This window comes from Malaclemys terrapin, chromosome 9, assembly GCF_027887155.1.
Source record: "Malaclemys terrapin pileata isolate rMalTer1 chromosome 9, rMalTer1.hap1, whole genome shotgun sequence".
NCBI lineage: Eukaryota > Metazoa > Chordata > Testudines > Emydidae > Malaclemys > Malaclemys terrapin.
In genome coordinates this window covers 91,759,307-91,783,333 of record NC_071513.1, presented here as the reverse complement: position 1 = coordinate 91,783,333, position 24,027 = coordinate 91,759,307, and the positions used below count along the sequence as shown (strand labels likewise).

The window sequence follows — 24,027 nt, the reverse complement described above, 5'->3', positions numbered from 1 at the left end:
GTGTCAACTGATGTATGTTAGACCCCACTGTGTTCAGTTAGACTCCTTCATACTTACTTACACCTATTCTCTCCATATGTAAGAAGACTGAACTGGTATAAGTTACACACCGAATAGCCATAAGGTACAAGTTAAAGTAGGATGAGGGGTATTGTAATTTTTACTACCTTCTGGCTCCTCAGTGTAACTGACACCAACTCAGGCTGCCTCAGATATTGGTAGAATGGATGTAAGTATGTATGAGGCAACCTGGATGCCAGGGAGTCTAAATCAGTGTGAGCAGTTGAACATGTATCACTGCCTGCCTCATCTCTGAATTTGGCTCCAGGTGTCTAAATGGCTCCTGTATGGGACTCTAATAGGCTTGCCAATTTTGGTTTGATGCATTCCTGGAGGCATCATCACATGACGTAATCTTTACTTAAAGATTAATCTTTAATTCCTGGAGACACCAGGACAATCCAGGAGGGTTGGCAACCCAAGGGCTTGTCTATACTTACGTGCTGGTTCGGCGGCAGGCAATCGAACTTCTGGGTTCGATTTATCGCATCTTGTCTGGACGCGATAAATCGAACTCAGAAGTGCTCCCCGTCGACTCCGGTAATCCTGCTCGCCGCAAGGAGTACGCGGAGTCGACGGGGGAGCCTGCCTGCCGCGTCTGGACCGCGGTAAGTTCGAACTAAGGTACGTCGACTTCAGCTACGTTATTCACGTAGCTGAAGTTGCGTACCTTAGTTCGATTTGGGGGTTTAATGTAGACCAAGCCCAAGACTCTAACCGGCTGCACTTCATGCAGTGTACAGTGTTGTGCAGTAATCCCAAAGGCACTGCTTGATGGATCAGAGCTTTGAAAAATGAGCAATTCTAGAAGGTGGTAGCCACTGCCTCTAAGACATACTAAATATTTCAGTCAAAATGTTTCTCCTCCAGAGGTATCTCTGAAATGTGGAGAAATGGATTAGAGGGTGGGGAGAAACTTGAAGTCTGACAAGAAGCATGCTGGATTGCCTGTAAGTGAGAGAGCATCTAGGGAAGTTAATGAGGGCAGTGCAAGAAGAGTTGTCACTAAACACTGCCATTGAGGGATGGGGTAAGGCAGTAGTCATAGAGAATGCATTGCCTGCAGAAATAACTGGGCAAACCAGGGGGCATAGATATGAAAGCTATCATTCTTCCCTGCCTTGCTAATATATGTTACATGTGATCTAACCTCTTTAACTGGAGCAGGGTTGAGCCTGAGTAATACAAAGTGAAAATTTGCAATGCATAGAAACAGTCAGGCTCCATATTGGGTTTGAAACCTGAAGTTCAAAGTCCAGAAGCTTATTTTTGCTTCTTACAATAAAACCATTTCGCTGTCATCTTTTTGCTGCTCAGAATGCTGTACTGCCTGGTTTAATTGCATCATGTTCTGTGAGGCACTTACCGATAGTACTTTTTGAAACCAGCTAGAACACTAGCGACTTGGAACTAGCTGTATAAAAGCAAAAGAAAGTGGATCAAAGCACAGACTCATTCTTCTTATGCCAGAACACCTCATAGTCACCCGTGACTCCATACAGGATAGTGCTAAGCAGTGCTGAAGAAGGAAGAAGGTTTAGGATCTTAATAGCCTCAGTATCGATGACTCAGCTGTTTACTGCTTCTATTTAAAATGGCATTAGATAGTCCCATCTGCTCTATAGCAAACCAGACTTGGTAGTTCTGAAACTCAGCATTTTGTCGATTACAGGATCTCTCTCTCTTTCTCTGCATGAATCTAGTTCCTGGTCCCATTTTATCCAAACCCTCCAAATTTGTACTGTGGGGAAAGGGGTGGATAAATGGTTCTGATTTATCACTTAAAAGACATATGTTTGAACAGTTTAGTGTTCCTAAGAAGTTTAGTCATTCTGTTCTTAGGAACAGTATAACTTTAAATTTCATTATGGTGCTATCACATAAATATTGATCCTATATTCTTCTCCCAAAGCCATTAATTGACTTCCCTCTACACTTACCTGTTTCACGGGCTACTTCCTGTTAAAAAAAATAAATCCTACAAGCTGTTTTTTGCTTTTCAAGAAATTGAGGATGGTCTATTTATCTCTCTACTGATTTTCTTTCAGTTTACAAAAAACAAAGCAAAAACCATTTCAATAAAAATCTGTTGTCATGGAAACCAACTTTGTTCTGGTTACACTAATGAAAGTCCCGTTGGGGCCGCATGGTTTGCGCAATGTTAACAGATCTTGTAGCGAAGGTTATTTTTATACTAGTATCTCAGGCCCTGTGAATTTCTTGGGGTCAAGACAGAGAGAATGAATTTAAGGTAGTATCCTGTGCAGTGCTTCTTCAGTATGCCAGAAAATCATTGCAGCAGAGGAAGATGTAGCCAGTGAAAGAATCTTGATATCAGATACCCAGATACATCCAGTAAAGCAAGAATCCTTATGTTGGGCTGGCTCAACACTGAAGTCTTTTGGGGTGCCATTTATTACTTCTGCTTTCAGGAATGAAGTGCTCAGAGATAAGAGAACTATTTTGCATTTGCTATTCATGGTGGCATAAACGTCAGTACCAACTCTACTGTAAACATCATGCATGTGTGATGGCTGCCTCTTGGATGACACACCGGGGATTGAATCTGGGACTTCCAGAACTATAACCACAAACTGTTACAGCTTGAGCTAAAAAGCCAAGGCTGTGTAATAAAGGGCTGTTTCAATTCCTGTCCTCTGTAGATTGGCACGGAGAAGGGACCTTAACCCACATTCACCAGTGGGTTACATAAGGATGGTGCACAAGGCATGCAAGTATCATTTAGAAGTTTTAATGTATAGACTAGGCACAGAACACACCTAGTGTAGGACACTCATGAATATGCTATGCATACATTATCTTTGCATTTCTGTCAGTGGAAGTGCTTGCCATATTTTGGACCAGCCACATCCCTTTTGACTGAAATCACATACTCTGCTGCCTTAATAATGTCTTGTTGTCTTAGGCTAGGTCCACACTACCCGCCCGATTCGGCGGGTAGAGATCGATCTTCTGGGATCGATTAATCGCATCTCATCTGGACGCGATAAATCGATCCCAGAAGTGCTCCCCCGTCAACTGCAGAACTCCTGCTCGCCGAAAGGAGGAAGCGCTGTTGACGGGGGAGCTTGCCTGCGCTGCGTGGACCCGCAGTAAGTAAACTTAGTTCGATCTAGGAAACGTCGACTTCAGCTACGCTATTCTAGTAGCTGAAGTTGCATTTCCTAGATCGATCCCCCTCCCCAGTGTGGACCAGCCCTCAGAAACTCATACCTAATAGCATGCTCTTGTGCACAGGTAGGATCTCATTTGAATGTCCATATTGCATGCCAACTTTGCCCTCCTTGCTACATCCTGGCATAGATAAAATAAAGGAAGAGTCAAACCCACCTTATCCCACGTTATTTTGCTCATTTTCCTTCCACCTTGTTTTTTACTGTAGTGCAGCCTGATGAAAGCATTTCTTGTTAGTTACAGTCACTGACTTCCTTCCCAGAGCCAGGGGGCAGGGAGACCTCTGCTGGTGAGAATGACAATTTGTGATGTCAGATTTTTCAGTATTGAAGGAAGAAAATGAATCTGGGGGGTTTCTGCAAGCAAGGAACGGAGAGTTTCCACTATGTGTGTGCTATTTCCCCAGAGAAATATTACAAAGGAGCACTTCATAAATTGCAGCTAAGAAAGAAGCTTTGACATTTATCAGGATCAGTCAAAGCCCAACGGAAAGTCCATGCAGCTTATTATTTAATTTGACACCAGTATGTGTTGTCAATCTGTAGCCAAAAAAACCTAGCTGTTATTTCTATGCTCTACGCATTATTCTTTTATTACTCTCAAATGTGTGTGTCAAACAATAGTCCATTCAGCTGAAGCAGTGTCAAAAACAGTGGGCAGCTTTAGTTACTAATATTTTTCATTAAAAGTAAACAGCATTGTTGATAGTATGGGTTTTGTCTTTATAGAGGGGGCATTGGGTGTATCAGAAAAGGGAATACAACCAAACTGAGGAAGAATCAGTTCTGACTTACAGGGAGTATAGATACTATTATTCTAAAAGTTACATCAGCTACCTGTTTTTAGGCCATTCATCCCAATTACTCCGTCTTTTCTCAAACAGTTCAGCTGTTAACCTAAACAGGCAGCATGGCTTTCCACGCCTCTTGAGATTTGCATGACATGCATCTATGCAAACTACTATTTGTTTGATATTGTGTCACAGAGCATCTGAGATCTTGCTGTGCTTAATGACCTGTTTTCCTAAGTGCCTCCTGTCATTTCTTTCCTTAAAATTTTGTCCTTTCCAAGTACATCATCTCTGCTTTTTACTCCACATTTGCAAGGTCTTTGTTTCCTTACATAGTAGTTGCCATTTCAAAGGTAGCCTTTTTGTAACAAATTATATTAATCTCAATACAACATAGGAAAATATTACTACTTACTACCAAAAGACAGGTTCTTTTAAAAAGGCAACCACTGCACAATAAGAACTACTGATCTGGTGGTTAGTACTCTTTATTGCCCCGCTGGAGACTTATTTTTGTTTCCTAGTAATGGTCTCTCACTGCCTAAGCCATCTGGGACTCGGAGTACAACAGAACAGCACGCTCAACCCTTGAGTGCTTTGTGTTGCTTCTCCATATGATAAAGGTTCACTGTTGGCAGGTTCCCTGGGAGTTCTATCCACTCCTCTGCAGCCAATAAGATGTTAGCAACGTCATGAGCCACAGGGCTCCTTTTGCTGCATTTGGTAGCTATTTCCATATCCGTGTACACGCAATCATCAAACCCTGATTGTGCTAATTTCACACCTCTCTCCTTTATTCAAAATTCCAAAACCAAATTTTGTTTATCTGAAACTCTGATTACACTGCTCTACAGCCAAAATGCTTCTGAAATAAATGTAGTCAAACTTTACTAATTCTGGGTCACTGAGAATGAAAATGATGCTTAAAATTGTTGATTGGCTCTAGTTTTCAAGATATGCTATTGGGTCAGTATATACAGAGTTAAGGGAAAGGGGTTGGGTCAGCTTTTGTGGCCTGCATCATGCAGGGGGTCAGACTAGATGATCATAATGGTCCCTTCTGACCTGAAAGTCTATGAGTCTATACAACCCTTGACTTGGAAATGGCGGAGGATAAGTGAGTTATAAAGGGAAGGGATCTCAATTTAAACCAGAAATGGCTAAAATACATCTTTGACTGGATCTATGAATAAATCTATGACTGGGTTTGGACAGTACTTGCTTTTTAGGCAAAACAATGAATGGTGCAATCTGAAGCTGGTATTGCATCATACATGATATGAATTGCATCATGTTATTCCTAGAAGTCATGGATGATGCAATCATAACGAAGCTTACATCACTCTGCTGAACAAATTGCCCTATATCAGCTCTAGAAATCATACAGTGTCATGCTCTCTTATTTGTCAGTGTTTGATTTTGAAAAGGGACACATTTCTCTTTAGCCAAAGTGAGCAGAGATGCCTCATACTTATGAGAACAGTGCAGATAACTTCTGCTATGTTTGTGGTGAAGTGACTTTTGCATCACAAAAGCACAATATAACCACTATGGTTAAGAAAGCCTATCACCTTTATTTTGGCTGCAAAATTGGAGATCAGGACAAGAGGTGGGCCCCACACATATGCTGCAACACTTGTGCAACAAATCTTCGCCAGTGGTTGAACAGGGAAAGAAAATCTATGCCTTTTGCAGTGCCAGTGATTTGGAGAGAGCCAACAGATCATACCAGCAATTGTTACTTCTGCATGGTGCCTCCAGTTGGGAAAGGTGTGTCAAAGAAGAAAAAGTGGATTGTGCATTATCCAAACATTCCATCAGCTATACGCCCAGTACCCCACGGAGAAGGACTGCTGGTTCCTGATTCACCAGAATCATTCTCACTTGAGTCAGACGAGGAAGAGGAAGAGGATGAAACTTCTGGTCCTGAGCCATCAATGTCACAGGACCCACATTTTCTCCCATCCTCCTCCTCTAAACCACACCTCATAACACAAGGTGAACTGAATGACCTTGTCAGGGATTTGGAACTACCCAAGAGTAAGGCAGAGCTGTTGAGCTCCAGACTACAGCAGTGGAATCTCCTGGCAGGTGATGTTAGGGTTTCCATGTTCCGTGACCGTCAAAAGGATCTTGTCCCATTCTTCTTCATGGAAGGTGATCTTGTAGCCTGCAACAACATCGATGGTTTGATGGCAGCCCTCAACATCGTTCACAATCCAGATGAATGGAGACTGTTCATTGATTCATCGAAGACGAGTCTTAAAGCTGTTTTACTGCATAATGGCAATGTTTTGCCATCAATTCCAGTTGGTCATGCAGTCCATATGAAGGAAACCTATGACAACATGAAACAACTTTTGAGGTGCATAAACTATGACCAACATCAGTGGCAGCTTTGTGGCGATTTGAAGGTTGTTGCTCTCTTGCTTGGTCTGCAGACTGGATACACAAAGTACTGCTGTTTTCTCTGCGAATGGGATAGTCGTGCAAGAGATTCCCACTACATCAAGAAAGATTGGCCACTCCAACAGTCATTGGAGCCTGGGAGGAAAAGTGTTCAGCATCCACCACTTGTTGAATCAAGGAAGATTTTGTTACCACCCTTACACATCAAGCTGGGTCTGATGAAGAACTTTGTCAAGGCCATTGACAAAACACAAGCAGCTTTCAAGTACCTCCATGGAAAATTTCCAAGGTTAAGTGAAGCTAAGATAAAGGAAGGTGTCTTTGTTGGTCCTCAGATTCGTGAACTTCTTCGAGATGATGCATTTGACCATGCACTGCGTGGCAAGGAAAAGACGGCATGGAAAGCCATCCAGTTAGTGGCAATACATTTTCTCTGAAACAACAAGGCAGACAACTACAGGTTGGTGGTGGAAAACCTCCTCAAGGCATACAAAAGCCTTGGTTGCAACATGTCACAAAAGATACATTTTTTGCACTCTCATCTAGATTTTTTTCCACCGAACTGCGCAGCAGTGAGCGACGAGCACGGCGAGCGATTTCACCAGGACATTGCAACAATGGAGAAATGCTATCAGGGCAAATGGAGCCCATCAATGCTTGCAGACTATTGCTGGACATGACAAGAGATGCTCCATTTAATGAATACAAGAGACAAGCCAAGAAGCGCCGAGTAGATACTGAATAGGACTAAACTATGTACATAATAGTTTTTGCCTTTTGTTTCATAATAAATTTTATTTATATAACCCTTTTGCTGATTTTTAAAGTGTTACATAAACAGGACAGGTGAAAAATTATCATGTAAAGCAACCATAAACACATGAAAAGACCTAGGTTTACAATTTATGATTAAAACTCTACTATCTACACAATATACATAGACATAAAATGTAAAAACTTAAATATCTTAGAAACAGTAGCCAATCAGTTGTTTTAATTGTCATATTTGAATTCAGCACATCAAAATACATAATAAATAGCACATTTTATCTCTGAAGCAGACGACTTCTCAAAAATTGTAGACCAGTGTTATCTGGTGGTTTCAGATATCTCCAGAGACCTTAAAATAATCAGAGTTTCCCTTTATTCATGACCTGGGGCAGATGTTTATTTCTTTGTTCACTCTCTGAGTTAGGTAAAAAAGGAACTGCCTCCAACCGTATTCCAATTTTTTTAACCTCCAGAAAATGTAAGCTGTACCATATCAGAAGAGGATAGTGGTTCGCCTAGAATTGTGTATTAGAGAGCTTGTAGAGCTATTAAAACTGCAAAAGAAGTATAACTATATTTACCATTTGAAGATTGAGAGCCAGCTAACCAACAGTACAATGGGGCCCTGATTTGGCCCTTTAGACACTATTATAGAATCATTAAAACCATAGAAATATAGGACTGGAAGGGACCTTGATAGGTCATTTAGTCCAGTCCCCTGCACAGAGGCAGGACTCAGTATTATCTAGACCGGTGGTAGGCAACCTATGGCACATGTGCCGAAGGCGGCTTGCGAGCTGATTTTCAGTGGCACTCACACTGCCCACGTCCTGGCCACTGGTCCGGGGGGCTCTGCATTTTAATTTAATTTTAAATGAAGCTTCTTAAACATTTTTAAAACTTTATTTACTTTACATACAACAATAGTTTAGTTATATATTATAGACTTATAGAAAGAGACCTTCTAAAAACGTTCAAATGTATTACTGGCACGCAAAATCTTAAATTAGAGTGAATAAATGACGACTCGGCACTCCACTTCTGAAAGATTGCCCACCCCTGATCTAGACCATCCGTGACAAGTGTTTGTCTAACCTGTTCTTAAAAATCTCCAATGATGGAGATTCCACAACCTCCCTAGGTAATTTGTTCCAGTGTTTAACTACCCTTACAATTAAGAAGTTTTTCCTAATGTCTAACTTAAATCTCCCTTGCCTCAATTTAAGTCCATTACTTCTTGTCCTGTCCTCAGTGGTTACGGAGAACAATTTATCACCCTTCTCTTTCTAACAACTTTTTACATTCTTAAAGACTATTCTCATGTTTCCCCTCAATCTTCTCTTCTCCCCACTAAACACATTTTTTTCAATCTTTCTTTGTAGGTCATGTTTTGTAGACCTTAAAAAAAAATTTGTTGCTCTCCTCTGGACTTTGTTCAATTGGTCCACATCTTTCCCAAAGTGTGGTGCCTAGACCTGCACACAACAATATTCCAGTTGAGACCTTATCAGTGTTGAGGAGAGTGGAAGAATTACTTCTTGTGTCTCACTTATAACACTCTTGCTAATACACCCCAGAATGATGTTTACCTTTTTGACTCATATTTAGTTTGTGATCCACTATAACCCCCAGATCTTTTTCTGCAGCAATAATTTCCCATTTTGTATTTGTGCAATTAATCATTTCTTCTTAAGTGGAGTACTTTGCATTTGTCCTTGTTGAATTTCATCCTATTTATTTCAGACAGTTTGTCAAGATGATTTTGAATTTTAATCCTATTCTCCAAAGCTCTTGAAACCCCTCCTAGCTTGGTATCATCCACAAACTTTATAAGATATTGAATAGAACCAGATCTAGGACACATACTTGCCGGGCCTCACTCGATATAGTATTCCAGCTTGATTGTGAACCATTTATAACTACTCTTTGAATATGCTTTACCAACCAGTTGGGCACCCACCTTATAGTAGGTTCCTCAAAGCTATATTTCCCTAGTTTGTTTATGAGAAGGTCATGTGAGACAGTATCAAAAGCCTTACTAATGTCAAGATATATCAAATCTTCTGCTTCCTCCCTATCCACAAGGTTTGCTACCCTGTCAAAGAAGGATAGTAGGTTGGTTTGACATGATTTGTTCTTGACTGTTACGTATTACCTATGTTAATCATCCAATCACTGGTAACTTTTCTGATGAAAATTGAAACAAAAAAGGCATTTAACACTTCGGCCGTTGCTGCATTTTCTGTTATTGTCTTTCCCTCCTCGATGAGTAGTGGACTTACCCTATCCTGGGTCTTCCTCTTGCTTCTCATGGACTTGTAAAATGTTTTCTTGTCACCTTTAATGTCCGTAACTAGTTTAATCTTGCTTTTTGCCTTGGTCTTTCTAATTTGGTCCCTATGTGCTTGTGTTATTTTTTGTATGTATTCATCCTTTGTAATTTGACCTAGTTGTCGTTTTTTGTATGACTCTTTTTTTGAGTTTCAGGTTGTCAAAGATCTTCTGGTTAAGGCCAGGTTGTCTCTTACCATACTTCTTATCTTTCATATGTATTGCGATAGTTTGCTCTTGTGCCCTTATTAATGTTTTTTTTTAAACTGCAAACTTTCCTGAACTCTTGTTTTCCCTTAGACTTGCTTCCCATGGGATCTTGCCTACCAGTTCTCTGAGTTTGTTAAAGTCTGCCTTCTTGAAGTCCATTGTCTTTATTCTGCTGTTTTCCCTCCTACTATTCCTTAGAAGTATGAACTTTATAATTTCATGATCACTTTCACCCAAGCTGCCTTCCACTCTCAAATTTTCAACCAGTTCCTCCCTGTTTGTCAGAAACAAATCTAGCACCGCATCTCCCCTAGTTGCTTTCTCCACCTTCTGTAATAAAATGTTGTCTATGATGCATTCTAAGAACTTTTGTTGGCTAATCTGTGCCCTGCTGTGTTATTTTCCCAATGGATGTCTGGGCAGTTGAAATACCCCATCACCACCAAGTCCTATGATTTGGATGGTTTTGTTAATTGTTCAAAAAATTATCATCCACCTCTTCTTCTTGGTTAGATGGTCTATCAGAGACACCTACCATGATATTACTCTTGGTTTTTTACCCCTTTTATCCATATCCAGAGACTTTCAACAGGTCTGCCTCCCACTTCTATCTCAACCTCAGTGCAAGTGTATACATCTTTGATATACAAAGCAACACCTCCTACCTTTTTTCCCTGCCTGTCCTTCCTTAGCAAGCTGTACCTTCTATGGCAATAATCCAGTCGTGTGAATTATCCCACCAAGTTTTTTTTATGCCAATTATGTTGTAATTGTGTTTATGCACTAGTATTTCTAGTTCTTCCTGCTAATTCCTCATACTTCTTGCATCAGTATAGAGACATCTAAGAGGTTCATTAGATTGCCCCTCTATATTCCCTCTTGTCTCTCCTTTGTCCCTGATGTGATTGCCCATGTTCCCCACAGATTCTGACCTGTCATCTAGCTCTCCATGTTTTGGATTTACCTTTGAGTTTTATCTCTTGCCTCTGTTGAACCTCATTTAAAGCCCACCTCACTGGGTTAGTCCATCTGTATCTGAAGATACTCTGCACCTTCCTTGATAGGTGGACCCCATCTCTGCTCAGCAGTTCTTCTTCTTGGAGCAGCATCCCATGGTGGAGGAAGCTAAAGCCCTTCTGGTGACATCATCCGCATAGCCATGCATTCACCTCCAAGATGTGTCTGTCTCTGCTTGGGCCAACCCTTGACCAGAAGGATCATGAGAACACAACCTGAGCCCCCAACTCCTTCCTCTTCACTCCCAGGGCACTGTAATCACTTCTGATCTGCTTGCAGTATCATTAGTCCCCACATGGGTGAGCAGCACAGACAGTCAGATGATCCTCAGCAATCTTTCTGTAATCTATCATATATGGGCCCCTAGCAGGCAACACACCTCCTGGGATGCCACGTCAGTCCAGCAGATGGATGCCTCCTTCTCCCTTAGAAGGGAGTCACGAACTACCAGCCCCATAGTTTCCTCTTGGGAGTGGTGGGTGCAATCCTTCCAGCCTTGGGGGTCAGGAGCAGTGAAAGCTTCCTAAAAGTGGGGGGCCACTTCCCCTCAGGCCACTTCCTGCTCCCCCCATGCCACTCCTTCCCCCTGAACTTCTGCTCTTGCACCACCCCTTCTCCCTGAGCCCCCACCCCCACCCCACCCCTTTTCCCTGAGGCCCTGCCCCCCTACTGCCCCTTTCCCCAAGTCCCCCACCCCTAACTCTCTCTTCTATGCCCCCTCCTCCCTGTTGCTTGCCCTTACAGCCAGGAAAAAGTGGTGAAGCCATGACCCCCTGGCTCCCCCTGTTCCAGCACAACTGTTGGGGGTACATGGCTTCTCCTTCTCCACCTTTGGGGGAGATTCCTCATCCTATTTCTCATGCTATTGTACTAGTAATAATTGATGTTCAGGGCCAGTGGAGATCATAATTACCACTTCCAGTTCTCATCACAGACCCCTCATGCTGTTCTGCCTGGTCTGGCCATATGCGTTCTGTTGGAATCAGCAGTACTCATGCGTCTAAAACTTTCTTTGAGTCTTTTAATATGTATCCTTTAAGATTAAGACAGACTTCAGGGTCTGTTGTGGTGTCTACAGTTCTATATAAATATCTTATTGTTTTACACCACCAAGTGGCCAGATTGAGCAGACATAGCAAGAATTTTTGAATCTAGCCTTACTACCGTAACACATGCTGGGTTTGGGTTTGTTGCGGTAGCCCTTACAGGGCACAGGTGCTTTCTAGTGACTGCTAGCGACTGCTTTCCAAACTTCATTTGGATATAACAAAAGACCTCTCATTTAAATGTCAAGCCGATTCTTGAACAACTGCCTCTGCAACCTTCCACTCTTGGATGCATTTGCCATTACCACCGTAGTCATCCTGAAAGCAGTGACCATTGGGGCAGTGTGCATGCCCCCCTGGGGCAGTGCTCAGAGTTCAAGTACATGAGAAGCTGCAACCTCAATAGCTCTCATGCCACTCCACTCTGCCTCCTATTTGTTCCTTTCTTCATGGGTAAGTAGCTGAAGGAAGAAGTTGCTACGCATTTCTCATTAGGGTCAACAACAGAAATTCTCAAGAGAACGTGAGGGAAAAGACTAATTTCTAATGGGTAAAGAAGGGTAGTCTTTGTGGTGCATTGCTAAAAATAGAGGGTAAGAATGGAAACTGCCCAGCAACATTTTAGTGGTCATTGCTGGACTTGCTATTAAACTTAGTACCTTCCATCTGAGTTCTCAAACATTTTGGCTATTAATGAATTAAGCCCCCAATACCCCTATAATGCAAGAAGTGTTATTTAATTTACAGATGAAGACGCAAAGACAGAGATTAAGGCCAACGTTTTCAAATGCAGCCACTAACTTTGGGTTTGTCAGGTTTGGGAATGATATTTCAGAGGTGCTGAGCCCCGGGTACTGCCTCTGACTTCAGCTGGAGTTGTTGATGTTCAGTTCCTCTGAAATTCAGGCCGTATTTTAGGTGTCTCAAGCGGGACACCACGCTTTTGAATTTTGGGTCTGACTTAGTCAGTGTCATCCAAGGAAACGATGACAGAGCTGGGAATGGAACCCAGGTGCTAATTCCCAGTCCCATTGCTTTAACCAGAAGTCCTAAAAAAAGAAACTGTGAAGAGAAGAGGTCGCTTTCCCTGCAAGACTATTCATTGGAAAAGCCTGATTATTTGAACTGACTCTAATAAACTCCCGGCAACTGCTTGTTCTCTTTCAGTCCAGATTATCCATGTGCATTTTCTGCCACCTGAGCAATATGAGTAATTAGGAGTGTATTGATAGCCTTAGAAATTACACGTTTGTACAGGTCTGTATTTTATACTGTGATGCCATGTCACTGGAGGTGTCAGAAACAGGGAGATGATACCATGAACTGGAGTCATATTACATAGCAGTGTCTTGAAAATGCTGTTTATCTGACCATAGGCATAAAGCTATAATTTGTCCTGCCCCTGCATAGCTGCTTTAGGGGAGGAAGTGTACAAATAGGAGCTTTCTCCCCTTCTTGTTTCTCTCTGCCTTCCTCCTCCCCCATCCCCATGTAGGGACAGAGGACAAGTACATTCCTTGCGCTCAGGGAAGTGCAGGGACAGGTTAGGCACCTAATTCCCATTGAAATCCAGGGGAGTTAGGCACTTAACTCACTTAGACACTTTTGAAAATCTATCAGCATCTTTAGGCTCCTAAATGTACTTGTACTTGAAAATGTAGCCCTTGGAAGCCTAAGTCCCACTGGCTTTAAATAACAGCTAGGCTTCTAAGAACCAAGGGCTTTTTTGAAAATGGGACTTAGGCACTTTTGAAAATGTTACTTCAGATCCTCTGCTGGTGACCCATATTCACTTCCTTCTCTCTTATCGGCTCCTTCATTAGAGATATAACTTTATTTCTGCAGATGACTCATTATTCCATATCCTTTGCTCTGATTTCTGTCTTCATTGCTTTATGTTTGAAAGGATTTCAGCAAAGGGGATAATGCTGTCTTCAAATCTAAGGCAATTTGGGTCCTGGGAAGCTTTCTGTCAATCTGGTGGCCTTCTTCTTCCTTTTATAATAAACAAATAAATTGCTGATAATACTTTACAGAGTTATGAAGGGCTTTCCTTCTGAAAATCTCAGAGAGCATTGCAAACATTAATGAATTAATATAACACCTTTGGGAAGAAGGTATCCTCATTTTGGAAACAGAGATACTAAAACAATGAGGAGTCTGGTGGCACCTTAAAGACTAACAGATTTATTTGGGCATAAGCTTTCGTGGGTAAAAAACCCCACTTCTTCAGATGCATAGAGTGAAAATTTCTATGCATCTAAAGAAGAGGGTTTTTTACCCACAAAAGCTTATGCCCAAATAAATCTGTTAGTCTTTAAGGTGCCACTGGACTCCTCGTTATTTTTATGGATACAGACTAACATGGCTACCCCGATACTTGACAGGGAGATTAAAGTGATTTTCACAAGGTCATAAAGGAATTTCTTGATGTCCTGGGGAACAGAACCCGGATTTCCTAATTGTGAGGCTTTTGGTTTAACCACAAGATTGTCCTACCTCTCATTTATGATTTCTGAAGACCCTCCAGGGAACAGTTAAAGCATTTAGATGAAATAGTGGCTCTTACGAGTAATCCCATGTGTCAGCTTGATCTTCTAATTTTCCATAGTCAGTTCTTGTAGAATGTGTGTCTACTATCACCTCATCTTCTAGTGCTTCCAATATTCCATCCTTTTCTACCTTTGCAAAATCTACAGTGTGCATTAGGCCATTAAAAAAATAACCCAAGTTATTAACATTTAGAAATTAGCTACAGTACAAGCAGAGTATCTTTTATATATGTATATTGAATGGGATGGACCAAATAGCAAGTTGATATAATACTAAATATGGATTAATACCAGAGACTGTAAAGACTCTAAGGGAGCCATCCTTTGTGAGTTAGTCAATTTTACACTTAAAATTAGAGAAAGAATAAAATTTACACAACTCTACATTATACTGAAAGATTGTATTTTTATTAAGGGTTTATGATGAGAATACATATCATGAGAGTGAAGCTCAATGGCTTTATAAATGTCACCTGAACTCCCATGATAAACAGAGCGCTATAATACGCACACCACATTATGGGGTATCATTTATTTCCCATTTCCATCTGTGTTTTGGGAAGAGCAGAAAGTACAGGTCCCTTGAAACAGAGGTCCCTTGTGTATAGTAATTGACATTCATTTAAAACAGAGTGAGACACCATCTTCTGTATTGCTATTGTGATTTGTATTATAGTAACACCAGAACTGAGATTGGGCTGCTGTAAAAACACAGAGTAAGAGAAAGTCTCTTCTGCAAAGAACTTACATGCTAGAGTTAGGATAGGTAACAGGTAGGAGAAAGGAAGGATTATTATCCCCATTTTGCTGATGGGGAACTGAGGCAGGGAGAGACTAAGGGCCAGATTTGTAAAGGTATTTTGGTGCTGAAAGGTGTAGATACGTTCCTAGTGGGATTTACGGAAGTGCCTAAGAAGGGGCAGAAATTTAGCAAGAACTGGAGCAGATACTGTAAACTAAACATGGAGGCATGAAATTTGTACATGGTTAGAATCCTGTTCATAGAAATGAGAACAAAATAATGGGGAAGAATAATAGGGAAATGGTATCATCTGAAGTACAACGGTGCCTTGAGGCCCTACCATTGGGCTAAGCACTGTACAAAGATGTAGTAAGAAATGGCCCTTGCTGTCTTACAAATTAAATAGGCAAGATAGTCAAGTATTATTGTTCCTACTTTACAGACAGGAAGCTGGGTCACAGAGACATGAGGTGGCTTTAATGTTTGTACTGAATCCACATCTGAGTCCCAGTCCAGTGCTTGAACTACAAAACTACCCCTGAAAACTGTTTGAAGCTGAGGAGGAACAGGCGGTCCATATCATAGAAATGACAGGTGGATTTGGGGCTACATTTTCAACAGAATGGAGTCACTTGGATGATAGGCTCAGCGAGTGTTGCCTGGAGTGAGAATGGGGAAACAATCTGCTGGCATATGCCAACTGACCCACCTGGTCATACTTGGCCCATGGCAGAGCGGCTTGGCATCCGCACAGTGACACATTCATACTGCAGTGGACAGAGTGAGGCCGTGATGAGCATGACATTTTGGACTAAGGATTTGCAAAATGTAATCTTTAAAATTGCAGCAGTTGTTGAGTAATAGGTCCAGATGCAATCCCAACCAGCAAATGTCGCTTATTTCTGCATTCTGCTAACATAAAGCCAGCTGAATGGATTATAGATCCTACCTGTGCACCTTCCCATCTCAGCAAAGCTTAGAAAATGGACACATGTCAAACCTGGATAGATAACATTCTTGGTCTTGGAAAGAATCCATAGTTATTAAATAAATCTCTCCTCATCACACATGCGCCTGGTGAGCTGGAACTAGAACAAAGACTTTCAGCTTTTCTGGCCTTCTTCAGGCCTCGCCACTCGACTTGAAGAAGAACTGCTTTAGTTCATAATAAAAGTCTCGTCTTTCTTTTGAGCTAGACACTAGAGGGCAGCATCACTCACATACACACACAGTACATTGTAATACTAACTATTGCATTTACCAGAGCAGGGGGAAATATTACAGACCACCCTGCATATAAATTATGAACAACAATACAGAATCGTTCTACAAATGTAGGCAAAAACCTTCCAGACCTCTTGCATGGTTCTTATGTAGCTTCTCCCTTCCTCCTCAGTTACATGCTGGGAGTGAAATCCTGGCCCCGTTAAAGTTAATGAGAGTTTTGCCATTAACTTCACAGTGGCTGTGATTTCACCCTTTGTGTCTACTGTATCAGGGTACAAGAATACTAACTGTGCTAAGTTAGATGCTGTTCTTTTCAACAGGATGGAGTCACATGGACGATAGGTTCACGTGTGTTGCCTGGAGTGATGATGGGGAAACAAACTGCTGGCATATGCCAAACAACCCATCTGGTCATATTTGTCCCATGTGCTCAGTTAGGTGCTGTTCTTTGTCCTACTGAAGTCAATGGGACTTAGAATCATAGCATCTCAGGGTTGGAAGGAACCTGAGGAGGTCATCTAGTCCAACCCACTGCTCAAAGCAGGACCAATCCCCAGACAGATTTTTACCCCAGTTCCCTAAATGGCCCCCTCAAAGATTGAGCTCACAACGCTGGGTTTAGCAGGCCAATGCTCAAACCACTGAGCTATCCCTCCCCCCCACAAGTCCCACTGACTTGTGCCAGTGACTTGAATGAGGGCTAGATAGAGAGCCTTAGAGCTAAATCTAGCCCTCAGGTGCAAATCCATGGCTTCCACTGAAGTCATCTCTCCCATTGAAGTCAATGGAAGCTGCATGCATACAACTGAGAGCAGATTTCATTCCTAAATCTATAATACAGTATCACAATATGCAGCCTCCTAATACCAGGCCTGCTTTGAAATGTTTATTATTAAATCCTTGTAATTTTTGGTCAGATCTTGTTAAGAACATAATACTGGCTTGGAAAACAATCGGAAAGGGTATTAGAACAGGATTGGGATTACTCGTTGCGATACACTTAACTGAGGGGAGATTTCAAATTCAATTTACAGTAATGTCAAAGTACAATTAATATATAGGCAGTGATAAGGGAAACATGCAGATGTACACATTGATAGCACTACATCAACAAATAAACTTTTGGTGCTAGTAATTAGGTACACAAGATTATTATATGTTTAATTGACTAAAGTGACAATTTGGAATTACATCTAGTCACATTTAATTGGATTTGGAATCTCCAGAGGATAGGAAATGGAGAGCAGTTTGGAGAAGCAGCCATAAAAGCAAACTGATTTTCTAAAGTCAATGAAAGCAATGCATTAATATCTGCTTTACAATAGTTTTTAATATCCCCTCAGTCTAATGAGAGTAATGCAATGGTTATAACAAACTGTCTGGATACTAAAGCGTATTCAATTAGATACAAAGATTGCTGATTGGTTTGGGGTTTTTTTTATAGCATAATTTAATCAAAGGTGAACTATGTTTGACTTTGCTGTAGACTGAGGTATTCTCAGACTCGCAGTACATCTCAGTGCTGTTCTGGAAGAAATTTAGACTATATTATAGTATTTTAGTCCATAAATGCTTTAAAGCATAATAAGCAGCAGCCAGAATAAAATATTTTTGAGCAGCCATTAAACATCTGAGCACAATATAAATAGAAAAACCATAAAAGGAAAAAATGTAAGGTTGTTTTCTCGCATATAGTTTAGCTACCTAATAAAAATGCTTGCTGTAGTCCCAAAATGTGTTTTACTGTTGAGCAAGGACTGATAGTTATGTATAACTGTGTGCCCTTTTTATATAAACTTCATATTATATTCATTTTATATTATCTGCTTTAAAAACTTGGTACTTTTATCTCCCTCCCCTCCCCAACATTCACGTCTTTATTCTGCTCTTGTCATTAGGAGTGCCATGACTGCTGACTACATGTACTGGCTGTCAGGAGGCAGTGAGCAGCATATAAGCAAGCTCATCAAACTGTATTGGCAGGTAAAAATTGATGGTCTAACTAGAAAGGAGGAGCCCATCTCACTATTAGGACCAAAATGAAGGATTAGTGCTTAAAAGACTGCCGACAAAGATAGCTCTGGGGCATATCAATCAGCAGGACACTGTACAGTGCTAACATATTTATAATTAAGTAGATTTTCTGTGACTAATTTTAAGGGCAAAATTCAAGGTTGTTGTTAACCCTTGGCTCATACTTCAATTTTATGGAGTGCTGTAACATTTAATTCCAGATACTGAGCCTTTTTTAAAAAAATTTTGTCTGAGACTGTTTTTCTGATAAATTTTCATACTCTTTGAAATGGAAGGGAAAAAGACCTAACCAGTGGTCCCAGGGAAACAGAGTACAATAAGAAAGACAACTAGTAAGACCCCAATTCTGCAAAGATTAATCACTGCATGTAGTCCTATCAGCTTCGATGAGCCTCATCACTCAAGCAATGATTACTCCCTTGAGTAAGGTTTTGTAGGATAAGGGCCCTGATCTAACAAAGCACTCGAGCACATGTTTAACTTTAAGCACATGTGTAGCCCCACTGACTGTAATGGGAGTACCGGTATTCTTGGAAGTAATCAAGTAAGTGTTTGCTGGATTGGGGCTTAGTGCTAGCTCACTGGTACTGGTTACATTTCTAGCCTCTGTCTCAAACACACCCACGTGTACACACACACACACACACATCTATGCTCCGGAAACTCTACTCACTCCAGTAACTGCTTGAGAGTCTCTCCTCCTTCCTGTCTCTTTATTTTTAGGATTGGGTTAAGGGGCTAATAGCAGGATCTCCTTATTTTTCAGTTGCTTCTTCCCATCCACTCTCTGGGCATTAGTTCCCTACTTCTCTCCTTCCTGTTTGTGCCTTCCCTCCTGATTGCCCAAGCTGGCCCTAAGCACAACCAAAGCATGGTGCCAAGACTGTGTAACAGCTGGGGTTCCACCCTTTGGGGGACCCACCTACCGTGCAACCTCTGCAATTTGAGATGGGGCCCAGTCCACTCATCTGGCAGTGAAACCCAACAGGAACGAAACGGTTCATTCCCTACCATCAGAGGGTAATTCATGGGCTCTCCCTCCACATGCCAGCACTTAGAGAGCTCACCTTTGCTTTTGGCCCTATCAGTCATAAAGCTAATCCTTTCCACTCCCTGATTGATATTTGTCCCAGCTGTACCTCCCTATCTGCATGCCCCGTTCTCCATAAATACATGCTTCATGGCCTGGCTCCCAGGATGAAAGAGGTTTTATGTCAAGCTACTTTGTCACTGGTTAAATGGTTAATAAAAATCCATACAATCTACAAAGGTTTCATACATTATGCATAAACTTTACCTTATGATAAAATATCGGGGTCTGACTCTGATCCCGCTTACACTGGCATAAACCACATCACAGTTACTCTTTGTTGTATGAAGAGCAAAAGAAAAAACATTTCTAATTTACTTCAGTGTAATGAAGATCAGAATCAGGCCCTTTATGTTCCAGTGTCACTCCTGGAGGTCTGCAGGATGAATCTTCACTTTCCTAAATTGTTAGCTGCATCCTCTGACTTCTTATTTATACACACGAATACATCTCACTCTAGGAGCCACCGTCTTTCAGAACTGTTGTGAGTGCAAAGCATGTCTAGTTCAGAGTATTACCCATTGGGCTAGCATTTGCTGTGCCTGTGAACTTTCAAATGTGAATAGATCAAAGGACCTGTGTATTAACCTCTACCTCAGCCCAGGTTCCAGCTCCACTCCCATTCTGTGGACTTGATTCATGGGCTGGACACTGAGAAGAGTATTTGCCCCCTAGGTGCTTACTGTATATGCATCAGGAGATCCAGTAAAGTCCAACTGCCCAAGACCTCACTGGTGGGAACATGCAGTCTTTGCCCTCTCTGTTCCTGCTTCTTTTCTGCCTGTCCTTGGAGCTGGAATTTCTTGTCTCCTTTGTTTGCAGAAGCTGTGAAGTGTCAATGAAGATCTTCCCATTTGTTTGATCCAGGGCCGGCTCTGGCTTTTTTGCTGCCCCAAGCAAAAAAAAAAAAAAATCGGGGAGGCCAGAACGGTAAAGCAAAAAACAAAACAAACCTGCGGCGCGGCCGGAGCCAGGGTGCAGGGGGACTCCCTGCACTGCAGACGTGCCCCAGCTAGCGGGGGGAAGGGGGAAGGGGGAGAGAGCGGGGGGAGAGAGAGAAGGGGGCCGGCCAGGGCTTCAGCGGGGCACTCGCCACGCGGCCCCGACCACCACGCCGCCTGCCAGGAGGGCTCTGCGCCACTCCGGTCGGTGGGGAGGGAAGGACGTGGGCTGCCCTGCCAGGCTTGCTACAGACCTGGCACCGGCTGGGGCAGATGGAGTGCGCAGCCTGCTCCCAGCCAAGCGCTCCCCTCCTCCGCGCCGCCGCCCCCTACAGGGCGGCCGGACAGCAAACAAAACAAAACAAAAAAAGTGGCTGTGCCGCCCTAGAATTGGGCAGAATGCCGCCCCGTAGAATCTGCCGCCCCACGCATGAGCTTGCTCGGCTGGTGCCTGGAGCCAGTCCTGGTTTGATCTCTCCAGGTGCTTGATTTTCACTGTGGGGCAGACATTGCTTCACTGAGCAAAGTCACTGGCTTTCAATTTAGTGTCTTTAGCATGGGCTAAGGACTCAATAACATCTAGGAGTGTTCACATACAGGCAGATAGGGGCCCAATATTGTGCCCATTGAAATCAATAGAAGTACTGGGGCCTGAGAAAGCACTGTATGTTGAAGATGCACGAACAACAACCTTACCTTTTTGAGTTGCTGAATTCTGTGCATTCAGCATTAAGTGTCCCTTCAGTGTTAATAGTGCCCATAGCAATGATTACCCAGTATTTTGTGAGGCATGACACCATAGTGAGACCTATCACCAGAGGGTGACCGGGTAGCATTAACAAGTACTAATCTTTATGTTAATGTTCTCTCTTTATCTCTGGATAAAGCTGAAAATAACTTGTCACGACTGTACATGCTTGTGTGCCTTTGTAACCAAAGCAACAGCTATTGATGCATACTCCTTTTCTTGTTAACCATTCTCCTCCTCCGGAATTCTGCAAGGCAGTCTCACGATTTTGAGGGAAAGTAGAGAAGAGGACATACCCAGGGCAGGGTATCTTGGTGGAGATCATTGAGGCTCTTTACTTTGGTAAAGATTGATTTTTATGCGGGGGGGAAACTATCACACCTTAATTCAGATCCAATGGCCAGACAGGTTTTCAGGATTCTACTGGCTATCTTTGTTTCTTCACTTGGTGATTTTGCTTTGGAATAAGACTCACAGCCCATCTTCTGCCTCTTCCATGGCTTTGAATGTGTTATCACCCTTCTTGAATCTTTCCACTGCTAGCTTCCTCTTACTGCGTAAAATTGAGGCTCTTTATCCATATAGACAAAGCTCTTTATTATCATCTTGCCTCCATCAAAATCTCAGCATTTTTTTCTTCCTCTGTTCCTTATGATCACATTGATCCTTTCACCTTATTTCTCCCTTCGTCTCCCTCTCTAGTGTTGGGTTGCCCCTATCCCTGGCAACATCTGCCAAAAATCCTCTTTCTCCTTCAAATCCCTCCTTAAAACATGCCGGTTCAAACAGCCTTTTCTCATTATAGTAACCCTTAGACTTTTTTTTTCTCCACTGATGACCTATGTCTTCTCTTGTGTTTGTTTGCCTTTATATATATATTGTATACACATTGTAAACTCTTACCGATCTTAAAGCCACCCAGGATTATTGTGATGATCTAATCTAACCTCCTGCATAAAACAGGAGACCTGGCTGCAACTCCTGACTCTGCCATAGACTTCCTGTGTCATCTTGAGTAACTCACTTAAGATCTGATCTACAGCCAGTTAAAGTTATTTCTTCTCTGTCATACTTATTTGGATTATAAGCTCTTTAGGGCAGGAACTGTCCTATTAGTATGTGCTTCCATCATTAGAGTATTTGAGCACCTCCCAACCTTTAATATATTTTTCTTCCCAGTACACCTATGAGGTATGGAATTTCTATTATTGCCATTTTGCAGATGGGGAAACTGAGTCAGAGAGAGACCAAGTGACTTGTGCAAGATCACACAGGGTAGTTGTGGCAAAGCAGGAATTGAAACTAGGTCTGCATCAGCCTAGGCTACTGCACTAACCACTTGACCATCCTTCCTCACTGAGGAAGTGTTTGTACAACCCCATTGCCATCAGAATCCTAATCACAGTTGGAGTTTCTGTAATATTTTGTCCCTTTGCTTATGAGATTGCACCAATCACTTGTACTTGAATTTTTCACTGTTCCATAAAATAGCAGTGAGTTAATATCATGTCTGATGCTATTTTAAAGACGTTTTGTTGCTGTAGTTGTTATTAGTATCTTCATTCAGGCAGCCTTCTGTGTGTATCTAGCCAGGTTATTTTTAAATTATTTTTTCCACACAGTCGTTTCCCTTTATTAATTTTCCTCCCTTCCACATGATTTCTACTTAGTAATATTTTTTTAATATCAGATAATTAATGGCAGGGTCATTGCTGGTTGAATCATACCAATTTTTTCATCCATTGAGAAGTTAACACTTTGAATGTCGCTCTTATTAAAACAAATGGTTTAATTATCTCTAATTTCAGAAGGGATGGATTTATTTAACCAATATTTCAGTTTAAAGTAATAGACAATACATATCTTGGTCATAGTCAATAGCTATTGAAATCCCAATATAAAGCACAATACAAAACCCAATAAAAATTTTAACCATTAATGAAGACCCATAAATCATGTTGTAAAAATGAGGTGTAAAAAGAGAGCAATCTGGTTGGGTAACAGAAGGTCCATATCATTTTTAAAAATGCAGGAGGGAACAAAAATAATATGAAAATGCCAGGAGTAGAATCCTGAACTCATACTCTGCTTAGGGGATGGGTTTACTAGACTGCAGAGGGAAAAGAGCTTGAAGATTCATGGGGGAATCTAGACCCATCCAGGAGGCTGCCAAGGAAATGTCAGGAAAACCCAGCCTCACCTCCCTCCCAGGCTGCAGGTCTTCTTCAGGAGTTATGCATCCATTATCCTGTTTCCCCCCATCACTGCATACCACCTCCTCTCTGAAAGGAGATGAAGCAAAACCTGTGCAGTTCCTAGAAGTATTAACTGCCACATGACTTTCCACTTGGACATCTGCTCTTATTCTAGGGGGGGATACCACACAGAGCTTTAGATGAAGTCTCTTAGAAGGGAGTAAACAGTTGGTAGATTTCAAAAACATGCCTTAATTCTACATATAGTCAAGTTGCGTGGCCACTAGATCAGCAGCTCTTCACTTACATAAAATGCGATCTGCCATTGCACTGGCCCAGTCATGTTAGTTGATGCATCTCTGAAACCCAATAACGTCATCCTGTTCGTAGGCAGACCATGTCTGTCTCAGTCTGTCACTGACTGATTAAGCGTCTCATGTTTGGATCTGGCTCCCAAAGGGCATGGAACTGTGTGCTGGGAAGTAGGACTGATGTCTCCTTCAGTGAGCGTTAGCTTTTTGCATTGCTTTCATGTCAGCTTCTATTTTTCCTGTTAAGGCCACTGGAAAATTCCAGAAATAAGCATTCCATGTCCCCTTCAAGGGGTATTTCCGCTGTGTCACTTCACATTCCCCCATATTTTGAGACTGGAGGACAAGTGCTACAAAT

The 24,027-nt window shown here is 41.9% G+C and overlaps 1 protein-coding gene across 1 annotated transcript in view; it reads left to right on the top strand.

Moving 5' to 3' along the window:
* Window positions 1-24,027, top strand: part of SPATA16 (spermatogenesis associated 16) — a 121,193-nt gene that overhangs the window by 36,776 nt on the left and 60,390 nt on the right. Inside the window, exon 4 of the mRNA XM_054040820.1 lies at window positions 18,249-18,333. Within this exon, the coding sequence (XP_053896795.1) occupies window positions 18,249-18,333 (85 nt within the window). The remainder of the gene's footprint in view (window positions 1-18,248; window positions 18,334-24,027) is intronic.